This window comes from Leucopleurus acutus (assembly GCF_964270905.1).
Source record: "Leucopleurus acutus genome assembly, chromosome: 6".
NCBI lineage: Eukaryota > Metazoa > Chordata > Mammalia > Artiodactyla > Delphinidae > Leucopleurus > Leucopleurus acutus.
In genome coordinates this window covers 105,904,289-105,922,251 of record NC_139149.1, presented here as the reverse complement: position 1 = coordinate 105,922,251, position 17,963 = coordinate 105,904,289, and the positions used below count along the sequence as shown (strand labels likewise).

Below are 17,963 nucleotides of genomic sequence, written 5' to 3'. Positions count from 1 at the left end.
CGCAATAAGAGAAGCCACCGCAATGAGAAGCCCACACACCACAACGAAGAGTAACCCTTGCTCACCACAACTAGAGGAAGCCCGCGTGCAGCAACGAAGACTCAATGCAGCCAAAAATAAATAATAATTAATTAATTAATTAAAAATAAATATCTGCAGTATAAGTATCATAAGAGCATTGGCAGCCAATGCAATTACTTATATTTACCTCTCTAAACTACAGAAGTCAAGCTTAAGGGCTTTAGAATTCCCTCAAATTATACTTTCCTGTCTTTTGCCTCATTTTACATTCATTCCATGGTCCCAATGATTCTAAGTCTCAAAAGCCATTGTTCAAAAATTCCTATGCTAATTTATAAACCAGTACAACAGAGGACTCTTCCTGCAGTTTATATGTGTGGGCTGTATTATTTATGTGGCTATTTGCCTTGCTCATAGATGATAATTAGGGCTTAAGTAAGACAAACTGAGGCTGGAGATCATATATAGAAAGTATGCAAGTGGGATTTTTGATGAATGTGACGTCTTTATACCTGAGAAGAAAAATAATTTGATGAAATTTTAATTCATTGTCCCACTATCATTTTGAATACAAAATAACATTTTCTTCACTCATTTTAAAAAATCTATCTGAATGAATTTAAAAGGATTGAGGGAAACGTCTTTTTTTCTCCAAAGTTCAAACATGAATATAAACAAAAATTAAATAAAATGTTGACTTTCAGGTCCGATCTTAAACACATGACGTTGCATTTCATCAAGTATATTAGGGATTATATGGTCCACTTGAGGAGTAAAATGTGTCCAAATCTTCACTTTAGAAAGTTTTCTAAAAAGATAATTTATTTCCATCATTGATGATATCTCATGATCCATGTAGTAAAAGGATGAGATTTTTATTAACTAAACTGACTACTCAAGGAGTTGAAAGTAGTGAGTGTTTCCATTACATGCTATTTCTTGTCTGCCAGGATATGTTGTGTCCTTATGAGGACCTAACAAGAGCTGCTAGTTGACACGTGGAGATAGTCTTATTGCATCAGGTTGATTATGCTGAGCCTGTTCATTAAAACGAGTTTTATCTGTGTGACTGAGGTAACATAACATGCATGCATTATTAAAGCTCATCTTTAAAAAATAAACACGCATACACGTGTCCAGGAGATCAGGCCACAAGAAGGGGGATACGTCCATTCTTCCACGTGTTCATTGAGGCCATTTCATTTTGTTCCCAGGTTATCATTCCTACAATAGTTCATACATGCCATCAAGCCTGAACTGAGCTTCTCATTCAACTCCAGGGTGACAGAGGTCATCTGTTTTCATATTAACTAAATCACAGTCTGTCTCAAACCAAGATTGCCAGTTGTGTTAAATTAAAGATAGAGGTTTTTGCTGAAGGCAACTTACACAGGGTGTGTTGACACCTTTAAGCTGACTTCATTTTACAATTCTAAGTCACATTGAAATGGAAAGGCTTGGGCAGATAGGGTCACTGCATTAATGACAAATCCCCGCAAGCGGCATTCTTCCTAAACCCAATACGGGCCTAATCTTTCATTCTTCCACTTTAATGCAATCATGGAACAGTACAGGCTTAGAGTCCCCACCTCATTTCAAAATACTCTCTTAAATGCATGATATCTCCTTAGACACTTTTAATCTTGTAAGGGGTGATAGAAGACTTTCCCTTCCCCTATAGGTGAAAAGGGGTGCTTTTGTTTTCCAGTCATATGTGAAACTGACAGACTTCTTTAGAAAAATCACATGGTGTCAATTCAAACCAGAGTCTCACAGGGCGCATTATATTGTGTCTTGAAAAAGTATCTGTTTAATAGACACATTATATAAAATAGATAATCAACAAGGACCTACTGTATAGCACAGGGAACTCTACCCAATATTCTATAATAACCTATATGGGAAAAGAATCTGAAAAAAGAATAGATATGTGTATCTGTATACCTAAATCACTTTGTTGTACATCTGAAACTATACAACATTGTAAATCAACTATATTCCAATATAAAATAAGATTTTTTTAAAAGCATCTGCTTATAATAATGAATGCTCTGACAGCTAGCTATGGGGAAGGATATTAGTTATGGTATCCATCATCAAGTAGAATTGTTCATGGGTAGAAACCAAACTAGATGCTGTAATTAAAATATTCATGGAAGTAACTAGTTACTCTGTTTCTCATTCCCTTTTATCTTTCTTGTCTTGTGCCTGTTTTCCCGTGATGGATCTCTCTACACTACAGTAATGCTCTCATCTGGCTTTGCAAGATCTGTATTGACTACACACTTTTCCGGTTGCATTTTTAGCTGACACTTTTGGCAATGATGTTTAGTTGGATTACTCCCTGCCAGCTTATTTTTGTTAGATTGGTTCACAGTGTCCTATTCTATTGCTTAGGTCTCCAGTTATCTATCCTTCTGGCTGCTGCTGGTGGTGTTCATTCAGACAGACATCATTCTTCTCTTTCACCTGTTAGTCCAGTCTAACTCTGTGAAAAAACTCATCATGAGTCAGGGGAAATTCAGCATGGCATGTATTATTGGTATTGTGATTTGAGTGACAGGCAACCAACACTTAGGGAATAATTTATCTACCTGAATTGGGCTAGACATCACTAATGCACACGGCAGATTGATTGTACGGCTCTAGTGGACGTATTCTTTATTAATGAGATTCAGTATGATTTGCTAAAAAGCCTTTTACTGGGCAGTCATTTTCTGTCCCCCTCCCCCATCGCTCTTTATTCCATTTAATCTGTTGAACCATGTACCATGTTTTGAAAACGTGTTTCTCTCGTCTATTTTATTTGAAATACCTATGCTTTTTAAAATAATTGTGCACAAATTGAACAAAGCACGCACACACACACACACACACACACACACACACACACACACCCCAGATTGGAATTGAAGTGTATTATGAAACACAGGGACCAAGGAAAGGAATTAAAATCCTATAAAGATATTAAGAAGAAATAAAAGTAAAATTATATGGAAAAGAAGACATAATCTGAGAATAAAATTTGGCATTTGAAAAAACTGATTTCTAGAAATGAATGTGTCTATAACAGGAGCTGTAAAGCACATGAGATTTCTTTCTAAATAAGATATGTTATTTGTATTGATCTGCTGAGAGTTGGGAGTGGCTGAGGTTTGGGGCTTTCAAAAAGAGCTCAGTAAAAATCCAGAGAAAAGTCATAAACTACCCACCTCTTAACCTTTTGCTTCATTACAGAGGTCACAAGGCAGAAGGGAATAATTTACATCAATTATAATGAGTTTTTTCTGAAACACTTTAAAAGTAACATAAGGGTGAATTATTTCAGATTCTAGTCTCACTCTGATCAAACATTCCCTACAATATAATTTCATACTTGGTATGGGAGGAGGATAAAAAAAGAAGTCACCCCCCTTCTCTTGAGAGAAGAGTCTATATGTACTCTCATTGCTATAGATATTTCTCCATTATCTTTATAAAAAATTTCTCCATTACTGTTTGTTTTTTTCTGTAAATCACAAAATGCCATCTCTCCCCAAAACAAAATAGAATTCCAGCTGCTGAAAGAATAACGTTTCCTTAAAAATGATCTACAGAATCACTTGCTCGACAAATGATTTCTAGTCCTGTTTTGTCATTTATCTCCAAAACACATACTATTTCAATTGTGTATTATAATAGGCATTGGAACATTTCAAAAAAAATTTTAAGTTATATGTGACAATCTGAATAGAAGCATCCTAGGAGGTTAAGAATCCCTCTAGGAAAATTCTTAAAGAGTTGAGTGTCTCCATGCAATTCTGGTTCCTTTGAAGAAGAGCTGGATAGGTCAGTGTTATAATTACTGCATCAAGTGGTTTAAAAGGAAGAAGATCTCTTTCCTGGTGTGAAGGGCAGGTGGATGCTTTCGTGTGGTTAGCCTCCCCATGGAAGCCTCAAAATAATATGAAGCTGAAATCTTTTAGTAGCATTTACACTGCCATGTTGAAAATATGTTGCTCTCCAGAAAAGAAATCAAATCACAGAGTATTTAAAAACTCATTTTAGACTGTAGCTCTTGTAGATATAAAGTAGTTATGTTATCTTCATGAGTCATTATTTCTTTCTCTGTTCAGCTTTAGCCTAAATGTTACAGCAGTTTCTTCACAGAAAGTATGTATTTCCTTGAAAAGAGTAAAAAATTTAGCAGCTCATTGCCACGAGGGGAAACTTTCAGGGTAGTTCCCTGTAAATATCTGGAAATTCATTAGTGAATTACATTTAATATATCACATGTTATGCTAGCTTATTTAGTATTCCTTTGGGAAACAGATCATCAGTGCACGGAATGAGTTTGATACAATTTGATATGACAAATGTTTCAAAACCTACTATGCGCAAGAAGCAATTTCTCTACTCTTGGAAGCCGCTTTAATAATTAAGACTAAAACTACCAATTAGTGCATCCTTTTGAGTCTATTCACGTGCCAAAATTCTTTCAGTCCTCATATAATTTTAACTGTTTTAGGAGAAAGAACAAAAATATGTGTACATGGAGAAGATGAAACAAAATGATAAAGTAAGAAATTCACACTTGGAGTCTGGGTGTGTGTGTCATTTGCAATCACTTGAAGCAAACAATCCAATTTCTTTCCTTGTGGTGCTTTCTACCTAAATGGAGGTAGATTTTTTTGGACACGGTGCCATGTGTCATTATTAATGTAGCTACATTACGTGATGAAGATGAAGGTAATAATGATGACGGTAAAAGCAATTATAGTAATGATGATAACAATAATAATACCAACAATAATGGCAGCTACCATGATATGGTGGCTACTCCACTGGTTGTTCTACATGTGTCGTATCTTTATTTCTCTTAACAATACAACAAAAAGAATATTATTCTTTCTAATTAACAAATGAGTAAACTTCACTTTAAGAATTAAGGACCCCTTTATGGGTCTCACTAAAGCTAAGAAGTGGAATAAACCAATGCCACCTTCTGTGCAGGGACTGGGATTTTCCCACTACTCAGTTATCCCCTCCTATACCCACACACACACTGTTACTCTAAATTTCCATCTTACAATAGGGTGGTAATCCACAGGTTTAGTAAAATACCCCAGGACAGGAAAACTGTCCAATGTGCATAAATTGACAAACTAATTCTCTACATCTACATTTTTGTCTCCATCCTGCCAAAAAGGCCATAAATGAACATGACCAATGCTAATCATTGAATCTACCCATTGTTAGAGCATTTTTCCTTTTTAAAAATGTCAAGTATTCTGCATGCCTACATCTACCTTTCATCTTACTTCTTAGATTATAGGACTAGGATGGTTATCTCTGCCCCAACTGGAAAGCATCTGAGAGCACGGATCACATAGCTCTTAGAATCAAGATCACTTAACTCCACTAACTCCGCACAAAGGCAGAGACCTCCAGGCAATTGTTCACGTGCTCTGGTTAAGCTACATGCTTGCCCTTTGATGAATAAACGTTAAAAATCATCTTTCCTCAAACTTAAATATGTGTATGTACAACTTTGAATTTTGTATGTCTGTCCTGCATGCCAGGAGGGCAATTTAGCTCCAACCCTGTGATTTAGCAGTTATATTTCTAAGGTACTAGCCTACGAAAATACTTCTAAATGTGCAAAAGACAGTTTGAAAAGAATGTTTTTATAGCATTATCTGGAATAGTAAAAAAAAAAAGTTAACAACCTAAAGTTCTATCATGTGGAAAGGATCGAATAAATTATACTGTACACCCTAAAAAAAAGTATTCCAAATTTCTATACAATTCTTCAATTTCATACCCACAAAGTATCAAAAATGAAACACGAAATTCTTACAGATACCGACAAATCATTAAAAGCCTAAAAGACATCTCAATATGCCCCAAACCTTTCTCACCAAAACCCCTTTTTCTGCTGTCTTCACCATCCCAGCTAATGGGAATGTCATCTTTTATCTTGCTCTCACACCCCACATCCAATCTGTCACCAAATCCCATCAACTCTACCTTCAAAATGCACCTCCAATTCCACCACTTCTCCCCCTGTCCAGCGCTGCCGCTCTGGTCCATATGCCACCATCTGTCCTTCTCGTGATGGTTTTTACAGGCTCCCAACTGATGCTCCTGCTTCTGCCCCACATAGCAGCCAGAATGATCCTCCTTTGTATTAGAGGAGTCAGATTATGGCATTCTTTCTCCCAAAAGCCTACAAAAAATTCTCATCTCGTCTCAAATGAGTGGAAGCCAAAATCTTGACCGTGACCTCGTGGCCCGTGGCCCCGTTACTTCTGACCTGACCTTCTGACCCCGTGCTTGCTCCCCTCCAGCCACTCTGACCTCCTTATAGCCCCTCCCAACACGTCGGGAATGCTCCCCTCTAGGACCTCTTCGCTGCGTGTTCCTTCTTCCTAGAAATCCACCCCGGAGATGCACACGGCTTCTCCCCCTCACTTACTTCAGGCCCTTTCTCAAATGTGTCATCCGTAGTGAGTCTTTTCCTGACCCACCCGTATACCTTTGCACTCTTTCCGAACCCCTGACCCCTACGCCCTGATTTCGTTTTCTTCATAGAACGTGTTGCATTTTAACTTGCTCTTTACTCTGTTTATTGTCTGTCTTCCTCGCCCCACCCACACCAGATTGTAAATCCCATGAGGGCAAGCTTTTATTGTTTATTTATTTTACTGTTTTGTTCATTGCTTTATCCCAAGCACCTAGAACTATGCCTGACCTATAATAGATGTTCAATAAATGCTTAATGAAAAACTTTATATAGAAACAAAATATCCATGCAACACATACAAACATCACCTAACAGAAAATTAACGAGTCTTCTTGGTGAAGCTCTTCTTCACTGCTGAACCACTTCATTTCTTATTCAAACATCAGGATATGCTGAATGGTATACTTAGTCCCAAATCAAAGACTAAAATGCAATTTACTAATTAAAATAGTGGATTTTAAAGGCTGGTATTTTTATTTTTAAAACAGCTTCCTTGTACATCTTAATGAAAGTGCTTTTCTTTAAAAAATTTTTTTCTCCCTCTGCTTCCTGGCAGGCTAGTTATATTCATATTCTAGCATGGACATGAATATTCTGTCCTCTATTTCCAAATATGAGTGTTATTGAGAAGAACTCTAGAGGCATGTGTTTCACGCAGAGATTCGTTTTGGGAGAGGGGCTTGATTTTTTGTCTATCAATTCATGATTAAAGATAATTTCAAGGTGATCCATACATTTATAATGAAGATGTTTTCTTCAGGCTATGTCAAAGTTGGACAGAAGCCTTCAAGCTATTTTATTAACATGCTCAGCCTCTGCTCTAGCCATATCATTTGTTACATTAGACATGTTCTCTAAGCTATATCGCATTTTTAGTAGCTAAAAAGAAAATCCCCTGACTCATACCCTTGCTCAATAATAATTTATTTTCCTTATCTGGGTTTTTAAACCTTTTCCAAAGACCATGCTTACTTACAGATTGAGAATATCCTCTGATAGGCTGAAGAGTATAAAGAAACAGCCCTAGACTAAAAACTATTGCCTCATTAATCTATAACCATCTCTAAATATTTAACACTACTTCTGAAAGAAAGAGTACCTTAAATTTTCCAATGGGTTTCTTTTCAGTGATTCAGGTCGCCACAGGGTTGGCTGTTTGGAAGGTTCACTCTTGCTGTGATTTCCTCAGCGTAAGAAAAGCTTAATTCTTAGGCTGACTGACAGTCTCACGTGGGATTGTGTTCTAAAAAGCCCCTCCTCTTGCCAACATCTGTCTATTTATTTCAGATACAGAATAGACACTGAACTTCTTAAAATGTAAAGTGAGTGCTAGGTCCCAGATGGAATTAAAGTTGAAACAAACAGAAGTACAAATAGCTCTCAGAAAGGTATGTGAGAAGAATAAAGGCTTACCTTAACACGAGCCATTAAAGGTCCCTCTCAACGTGACCTCCAATTGCCTTGGCAGGTGATGGAGTGAAAAACCTAAAATCACATCTATTACAAATACAGATGTAATGTGAATTGTAAACAGAGGAATGCTGATGTGTGTATAAATCCTCTTAAGACGGTGGCGACCCTTACTGAAAACAGGAGCCCAGCAGGACAGACACCATTTTGACTTAGAAAGTGAACTGGCACAACAGCCAAAATGGACAAATGTGGTGTCCTTAGGCTAAGTGCGGAGAGTTAATATTAATGAGCATAAGTGGTATCATTAGATATACGCTCATTAATATTAACTTTCCCCTCCAGCGCTAAAAAAAATAGAACATTTTAAATAAATCAATTCATTTAGGATCAGCCTTGTAGATTTGGCTTCTAGCTCAATATAGAGCAGTGAGGGATGAACAAGGCAAATTACTGAATTCTCTCCTCTAATCGTATGGTCCTATGAATAAAAATCTCCCCATGCATTTGGTATTCTAGTGAAAATTACTCCAATGTCTGGATATCTTAGTTAGCTTTGAAAAAAGAAACCTGGATGCACAATTTTAGCAACAACAAAAAAATAAGCAAAGCATCTTGTGGTCCTCTGAAATGATTAATAGAAAAGTGATTGGAATTAATCACAAACACAAGAGGAAGCTGAAATTAGAGAGGGTTATTAAGATACTCTCTGCTGTTTAATCTCACCCCCTTATCAACACATTAACCTTGTTTCCTCTGCCTGAGCCCTGAGTCCTACAGCAAAATTAGGTCAGAAATTCACATCAGATCAGATCAGCTGATTCATTCCAGCAAGACCCTGACACGCTGCAGATTTGGGTTTCATTCTAGATAGGAGTATGGCTGAGGGCTTTGGGGGTTTGCTCCCTGCGCTTTAAGCATAGGAGATAGAGCTGGCTGTAGAGTATTTCTAAATATTCTAAGCTAGCTGTAGAGTATTTCTGAAAGTTTCTGAACCCTGTTTCATTTAACGGTCCTCACTTCACCTGAACAAAATGAACATCCATGTTCATACACAAATAGAGCATTTCATTTTTCTACATACCTGCAATTAAATCAAACCCAGTGAGATTACCTATTCGTGACCAAAGTAGCTATTCATGTTGCACTGAATGGATATATCACTCGCTAAAATGTACTTCAGTAAATGCTCCCTATTTCCATAAAGTCTGTCACAAATCATGAGTATGATTCCAGAAGCCATAACTATCTAAATAGGATTTATGTAACTGTTAACATTTCTCTAGTAAGAGCTCTCAATGTAATTATGTCTTTGGGTAATCATTTAAAATATTAACCAATTCTAAACTTTGGTATCAGAATCGTTTGCTTTTTTTAAGTAACAATGCTTTAGTAAAGGGAAAGCAATTTTTTTTTTTAATTTTTACTTTTTTTTTTGTATCGTCTAAAGGATGAACTTTCCTGGTGCTTTGTTTCTCTTTGACTAACAGAGATACTGAAACCTTCAAATTTAAATAACTTCCAAGTATATATCCTAATATACAAATGCATGTATTTTTTTAAAGGAGCTGTAACTAATCTAATTCCATTTCTGACTGTCACTTTTAAACAGGAAATATAACCTCATATAGATCCCTTGAGGGCATCCACAGGGAATAGAGACATTCCTAATCAGCTTAAGTAGTCCTTTGTGTCAGAACCACTTTGCTAAAGTCCAGAGCTGTCTTGCGGACTTGCAATGTTTGGGAGAATTTCACTAATGTAGCATTTGTTTTATTAGAAAAAAAAAAAATTCAACCCCTTTCTACAATAGAAAAAATACTCAGAAAGGCATGTACTGGGAGCACATTTTCTTGTTGCTTTTTATTTAAGGGATATGTCCTATATTGTTTTCAAAATACTGTGGCTAATAGTAAAATGAGACAATGCAGGGACTAGCTCCAGAAACCAGATAGAAAAATTCACATGAAGGGAAGGAAGCCTCAAACCTAAGCATGCATCGTTTGGTATATCAGATGATCTTTTATTGCCCTTCTTCCTCAGTGAATATTCTTACTGGATGTCCTGAACAAGATGTTTCCTGTAAAGAGTGACTCCTCAAAGCAGACATATGTTCACAGGTACACACAGGTACTGCCTTACAGGTTGTTTGTAACCAGACTGTTCTCATTGGTCAGTTGCCTCCTTCTTAATGGCTATGTGTGTCGATGGTTCAATATACCTATCATCTCTGTCTTAAACATCCCTCTTCACCCACACACATGACAAACTAGGGTTTTGTAACCCATCTCAAGTGATCTCACTCGTTTGAAACTGTAGGTTTTGCATGTTGGTTTTCTAATAGGCTTTTTAATAAAAAATAAAATCTCATTTAACAGTGCCGGCAGAAAACCATTAGAATTTAAAATAGCAGAAATGATGAGCTACTGAAATATTTTTTTCATTCTCCATTAACTTTTCGCCTTTGAGTCTATCTCTCTCTTTCTTTCTCACCAAATGTTATTTGGAGCTGTTAAGAAAAGTACTAATGAACAGTATCACTTTTTATGTATTTGAAATGTTTCACCCAATAAGACTTTTCAGTAAAATCCCATTTGAGAAATGGAAGTGAAGGTACAAGAAAGTTAGTAGTGACAAAGGACTCAAGTTAGTTTAAAAATAAGGAACTGGGCTCAGAAAGCATAAGTGACTTAGAACACTGAGAATGTGATGAGGGTATTCCTTTTCTAAGAGCTCAGTGTTTTAAGCTTCCCAGCTTCAACACAAAAGGCATTTTAGCACACATGTGATCTAGAAGGTCAATCATATGAAATCCTATTTCCATTTTTTAAGCAATCCCTGGCAGTCTGCACATTTCTGAAATTGCAACTGGCATATTTCACAGAGAATTATCATCAATGCCTTTTCAAGGTCAAACATGCTCCATCTTTAGATTTTTCAGCATTTATATCTTATATATTAAATCATAGTATATATTAAAGAAGGCATTCGGCAGACGTGATAAAGAATTTTAATTGATTAGACTGTGTTCGTTAATGTCATGTTGAATTTTCTCTACAACTTGACATAAATTGCATGTTAAAAGTATTAAATTATGTGTGCAATTTAGATGTGGGCATTCTGCTTTGGTCGCCATCTCTGGAACTCAGAATTCCTGTGTGACCAGAATCTTGCTAGGGAATTTTCAAAAATTTTAAAAATACACTTCCTATTAGGAACATTGTTGAAGCAATTCTAAAAATGTACTGTGAGAATATTCTATATAATATTTAAGATTTATTATATTTTTAAATTGTCAGAATCCCAGAATACTGGTCACCATATGAACAAAATAAAAATTAAAGTTGAACATTTCAGCGGGTACTGAGATGGAATAACTTGAGCTATCTGCAGCTATAGCCCCACCCCAAGTCAGGGAGGACTTTAGTCTCCTCCTGCTGCCCAATCATGACACTTTTGGCTCCTTTCATGTTTTCTCTCTCCAACTCTTCCCAAGACAACATCCAGAGACTTCTATGTATGTCCTCACACTGTGCATGGGCCCTGCTTTTGTAAAAGAAAGTCATCTGGACAACATGGTTGGACCTAGAGATCATAATACTAAGTGAAGTAAATATCCTATGATATCACTTATATGTGGAATCTAAAAAAAGAATGATACAAATGAACTTATTTACAAAACAGAAAGAGACTCACAGACTGAAAACAAACTTATAGTTGCTAAAGGGGAAAGGAGGGGAGGGATAAATTAGGAATTTGGGATTAACAGATACACACTACTATATATAAAATAGATAAACAACAAGGACCTACTGTAGAGCACAGAAAACTATATTCAGTATTTTGTAATAATGTATAAAGGAAAAGAATCTGAAAAATTATATATATATATATATATATATATTCACTTTGCTGTACACCTGAAACATTGTAAATCAACTATACTTCAATAAAAAACAAAAACAACCTCAACAAAAAATAAACAAAAAAGAAAGTCATCTGAGAAGTCTCAAAATTTAGGAGATTTTACTAGTATTTTTTCTCTTCCAAATATATTTGCACTTTAAATTAGGATTCCAGAAAACATTTGGGGGAAAGAGTGTAGGAAAGAGTGGGGAGGAGTTACTGATAGCAAGATACATACTACGTCTTTCAGTTCCTAGCGTGTGTGATACCTATGGCACAATAATAAAATGGTGTTTGAGGAGCCAGGTTTGGGACCGTCATACAGAATTAGTCATCCGTTCATTCATCGCTCAGTCACCTGTACATCGTGGCTGAACACTCCTATCTGAAATACTTGAGATCCCATCCCTTCCCACCTACTCAAGGACATAATCACAGTAATTTTTCCTTCCCTCTCTTAAGTCGTTAACATTTCCCTTTCTACTGTAATCTTTCATACCAGCATTTCAGATAAGCTAGTTTTCGCTCTGTTTAAAGGGAAAAACCAGTAAAACAGAACACTATAGACCTCTCTTCCCCCTTCAACTACTCTCCATATTTGTGAATTTTGTTTAACCTCGAAAGTTCCTAAAATAGTTCTCTATTCCTCTCTTCCTTGTTTCAATTCCTCTTTTCGCATCCTCTTGTGAACATGACTCCACTGCGTTTTGTCCCCAGACCTCCACCAAAACTGTTCTTGTCAACAACACCAATGTCGTAAAAGACATTATTCAATCCTCAGGATTCAATATATTTGATCTACCAGTAAAATCTCTCTCTCTTCTTTAATCACTTTTGTCATTGCACTCTGAGGCAACACCCGCCTTGGTGATTCTTCTCTTATCCCACTAGCTGTTCTTACTGGATTCTTCTACTGTTCCTGTCATGTAAACAATTAGGTGTCCCAAGGAACAGTCCTGTGTGCTTTTATCCTCTCTATCTAATTTTAGGTCTAGGGATCCTTAACCAGGCTCATGACTGTAAAAAATCTATGACTCTCATATTAAAACCTCCAGGTTTGATCTCCACCATGAGCCCTGGATCCAACTGTCTATCCAGAATTCTCCACTTGAATATCTAAAAGAGCTCCCAGCACTGGCTTATGAAAGCTGAACTCCCATTCCCCTACCATTTAAACTAAATTTACTCCTGTTTTAGTCTTTACCATTTCATTAAGTGGATACAGCATTCTTCTAGTTGTTTCAGGAAAAACGAAACATAACATAACAACAACAGAACCAGAACAGCAACGAGACAAACTTGAGAGCCATCTTCAATTCCTTTCTCTTATTCAACTTCTATGTCTCATCAATTAGAAACTTTTACTGGTGCCCCAAATTTGAGCATTTTATGCCACATTTACTAGTACCACCCTGGTCCAAACTACCAGCATCTCTCACTTGAATTACTGCAAAAGCTTTCTCTCTGAATTCCCTGCATCCAACTATGCCCTGTCCATCTGTTCAACACATAAAAACCAGAGTAATCCTTGTTAAAAAGGGCAGTTTAGGGTATGCCATACCTCTGCTCAAGAAATCTTCAATGAATTTTTTTTTTCTTTTACAGTAAAACATGAACTTATAATGCTCTACATTACCTGGTGGCCCCACTACCAGTCGAACTTAGACCCCTTCCATCTTTGCTTGGTCACCACACGACACCTTCCCTTCTTGGAACACATCAAACTTGCTGTTTCTTCTGTCGAGAATTCTCCTCCCCAGACAGCCATGTGGCTCCTGTCTCTGGCAACAGGCTCCCAATGTCTAATGTCTCTGCTCAGCTGTTGTTGGATTTCAGAGGTCTTCCCTGGCCTCTATTCTTATTGCCCTCACCCTGCTTTCTTTTACAGTGTAAACATTTATAACCACCTATCATATATATTTATTTATACTTATTTCTTTCATGTTGCCTCTCTTTCACCCTCCTCTCAGAATATAATTCTTTTATAACCAGGAACTTTGTTCTGTTCATTGCTGTCTCATAAAGGTCTAGAACATTTCCTGGCACTTAGTAAGGTTTCAATAAATATTTCACCAATGAATGAATATACTTAACAGCAAGTTGTTTATTGAACAATAAGTTGGCTTCAGATCCTGTTCTAAGAACTGTATATACAAATAGTCATTCTTCTCGTGAAACTTACATTGTAACTTGAACATCATCAACCACCTCACACATTGTGTGCATTGTTTGCTCATTGTCTCTAATCACCTTGACCTCAGGTGAGAGATGCCCTATCTAGCTCACGGGTTCAGCATCATTTCTTGCCTCCAGGATTAAAGCCTCTATGCCTGACCCCTTATTTCATGGGTGGGGTCAGAATTCAACTTGAACATCAGCTCACTTTACTATGACCTGGCAGTCTGTTGACCTCTAGTTGGTGTCCCGATGCCTGGGAAATTGGTTTATTCTTCAACTCTACCCACATCTACTGACAAATCCTGAATAGCCTCATCATCTAAAATGCCACCGTCACTAGGTCACTGTGACATAAAGTACACACATTTATAACTCTCCTGTGGGTAACACCAACTACTGTGGTAACAACAGCCTTTCAAGCAACATTGCTATGGAACCTTGAGAGTAAGCGGGCTTCAGGCATACCTACTCCCACATCTCTGGCTTATGTCCTGCCATGGAAACAATGAAAGTGCACAGTAACTGAACATCTATCTCCTCAAACGCCAGATCCTAGAAGGCTCTTGTTTCTTCCTGCTACCAATGGGTTCTTCATTTGCCTCCTAATCTGATTATAGAAAGATAAACTGCTAATTTAAAACTGACAAGTAGGGATTTCCCTGGTGGCACAGTGGTTAAGAATCTGCCTGCCAATGCAAGGGACGTGGGTTCGAGCCCTGGTCCAGGAAGATCCCACATCCCACATGCCACGGAGCAACTAGGCCCGTGCACCGTAACTACTGAGCCTGTGCTCTAGAGCCCGGAGCCACAACTACTGAGCCTGTGTGCCACAACTGCTAAGGCCCGCGCACCTGGGGCCCGTGCTCACCACAATGAGAAACCCGCGCAACACATACACTCAGAAAATATTGTAACATTTTTTGGAAGAATCAAAAGATGTGTATCCTTACTTTGGTCTCAGCACGCTAGGGAACTTAGCCTCCATTTGGAGGCTGCAATCGGGGCTCATTTGCTTGTAGCAGGTAGGTTTTGCAGCATAAAAGTCATTTCATTTGAACAAACCTGGGGCACTCAGTACCAGACAAGAGATGTAATAGCCACAGAATTCTACACAGAGGGCACACACTGAGTATTCCACTTCAGAAACTCACATAATTATAATTACTGACAAGTCTTTTCATAATCTAGGAAGATGGTGAACTCTCTTATAAGGATGATACAAAGACCATTAAATATAGAGATTTTCATTAAATATTAAAGTGTGTGTTCCCTTAATCTTTTATCGAGAGATCGTTCAGTATGAACTTTTATTTAGAGGAAACTGAATTCTTTCCCCGCCCCATCTGCCTCTCCATACTCACGACACAAAAGTAAACAACTTGTTAACTAAGGCAAGTGTCCTGTCTGCGTTGTGTTTTCATCACAGTTGAGAAGACACTTTTACTTTGTCTCCTCAAGTCTAACTTGGACAAACCCCTTCTTGACCAGGTGACAGCATCACAGCCTCTGCAGAACTCACAGATACCCTGAGGTGTGCAAAACTCTGAACACTTTCATTTATACTTACCGTTTTATTGCTTCTTCTTGTCTTCGGCGTTTCTCATTCTTTTCCTTCAAGTAGGCCAGGTTTGTTTCATTTCTCAAGCGATCATTTTCTCGCGCAATGTCCGATGCATTCTGAATAACCAATCCGTCATAGGCCTTCATCCCCATATCCTCAATATACTGCAGAAATGTGTCCAGGGGGTCTTCCTCAGGATTAGAACTCATCATCCTGGAGGATTTCATGTGAAAAGGAACACTTCCTGTGGGATGAGAACACATTTTACCTTCATCAAAGATGTGGATAAAAGCAAGGTGCTGCTTATTCTCTTAACATCTTGTCAGCCCCAAACTCCAATGATTATGGCGGGATCTACTTGGAGAAAATGTCTCACTAGAAATTACAGTCGGGAGGCTTCCGGGAAGACGGCGGAAGAGTAAAACGCGGAGATCACCTTCCTCCCCACAGACACACCAGAAATACATCTACACGTGGAACAACTCCTACAGAACACCTACTGAACGCTGGCAGAAGACCTCAGACCTCCCAAAAGGCAAGAAACCCCCCACGTACCTGGGTAGGGCAAAAGGAAAAAGAATAAACAGAGACAAAAGAATAGGGACGGGACCTGCACCAGTGGGAGGGAGCCGTGAAGGAGGAAAGGTGTCCACACACTAGGAAGCCGCTTCTCGGGCGGAGACTGCGGGTGGCGGAGGGGGAAAGCTTCGCAGCCACGGAGGAGAGCACAGCCACAGGGGTGCGGAGGGCAAAGCGGAGAGATTCCCGCACAGAGGATCAGGGCCGACCGGCACTCACCAGCCCGAGAGGCTTGTCTGCTCACCCGCCAGCGCTGGCGGGGCTGGGAGCTGAGGCTCGGGCTTCGGTCGGAGCGCTGGGACAGGACTGGCGGCATGAACACGGCCTGCAGGGGGTTAGTGCGCCACGGTTAGCCGGGAGGGAGTCCGGGGAAAAGTCTGGACCTGCCGAAGAGGCAAGAGACTTTTTCTTCCCTCTTTGTTTCCTGGTGCGCGAGGGGAGGGGATTAACAGCGCTGCTTAAAGGAGCTCCAGAGATGGGCCGTGAGCTGCAGCTAAAAGCGCGGACCCCAGAGACGGGTGGGAGACGCTAAGGCTGCTGCTGCCGCCACCAAGAAGCCTGTGTGTGAGCACAGGTTACTATCCACACCCCCCTTCCGGGGAGCCTGTGCAGCCCGCCACTGCCAGGGTCCCGGGATCCAGCGACAACTCCTCCGGGAGAATGCACGGCGCGCCTCAGGCTGCTGCAACGTCACGCCGGCCTCTGCCGCCGCAGGCCCGCCCCGCACTCCGTGCCCCTCCCTCCCTCCGGCCTGAGTGAGCCAGAGCCCCCGAATCAGCGGCTCCTTTAACCCCGTCCTGTCTGAGCGAAGAACAGACGCCCTCTGCCGACCTACACGCAGAGGCGGGGCCAAATCCAAAGCTGAGCCCCTGCGAGCTGTGAGAACAAAGAAGAGAAAGGGAAATCTCTCCCAGCAGCCTCAGGAGCAGCGGATTAAAGCTCCACAATCAACTTGATGTCTGTGGAATACATGAATAGACAACGAATCATCCCAAATTTAGGACGTGGACTTTGAGAGCAAGATTTATTCTGTATAGCTTTGCTTCCACCATTTGTCCTAGGGTTCTATCCGTCCGTTTTTATTTTTTGTGTTTTTTTTAAATTTTTTTTCTTAATAATTATTTTTTTACTTTAATAACTTTATTATATTTTATCTTACTTTATTTTATTTTACTTTATCTTCTTTCTTTACTTCCTTCCCTCCTTCCTTCCTTCCTCTCTCCCTCCCTCCCTCCCTTCTTTCTTTCTTTCTTTCTACTTCTACTAATTCTTTCTTTCTACTTTTTCTCCCTTTTATTCCAAGCCGTGTGGATGAAAGGCTCTTGGTGCTGCAGCCAGGAGTCAGTGCTGTGCCTCTGAGGTCGGAGAGCCAACTTCAGGACACTGGTCCACAAGAGACCTCCCAGCTCCACACAATATCAAACGGCGAAAATCTCCCAGAGATTTCCATCTCAACACCAGCACTCAGCTTCACTCAACGACCAGCAAGCTACAGTGCTGGACATCCTATGCCAAAAATCTAGCAAGACAGGAACACAACCCCACACATTAGCAGAGAGGCTGCCTATTCATAATTAGTCCACAGACACCCCAAAACACACCACCAAACGTGGACCTGCCCACCAGAAAGACAAGATCCAGCCTCATCCTCCAGAACACAGGCACTAGTCCCCTCCACCAGGAAGCCTACACAACCCACTGAACCAACCTTAGCCACTGGGGACAGACACCAAAAACAACCGGAACTACGAGCCTGCAGCCTGCAAAACGGAGACCCCAAACACAGTAAGATAAGCAAAATGA

At 39.4% G+C, this 17,963-nt stretch overlaps 1 protein-coding gene across 1 annotated transcript in view; it reads right to left on the bottom strand.

Annotated features, from left to right (window-relative positions):
* NYAP2 (neuronal tyrosine-phosphorylated phosphoinositide-3-kinase adaptor 2) overlaps positions 1-15,808 on the bottom strand; it is a gene marked incomplete at both ends in the record, with an annotated part of 244,552 nt that extends 228,744 nt beyond the window's left edge. The window contains one exon of the mRNA XM_082841248.1: positions 15,588-15,808. Coding sequence (XP_082697374.1) covers positions 15,588-15,808 — 221 coding nt within the window. The remainder of the gene's footprint in view (positions 1-15,587) is intronic.
* Positions 15,809-17,963: the final 2,155 nt, after the last annotated feature.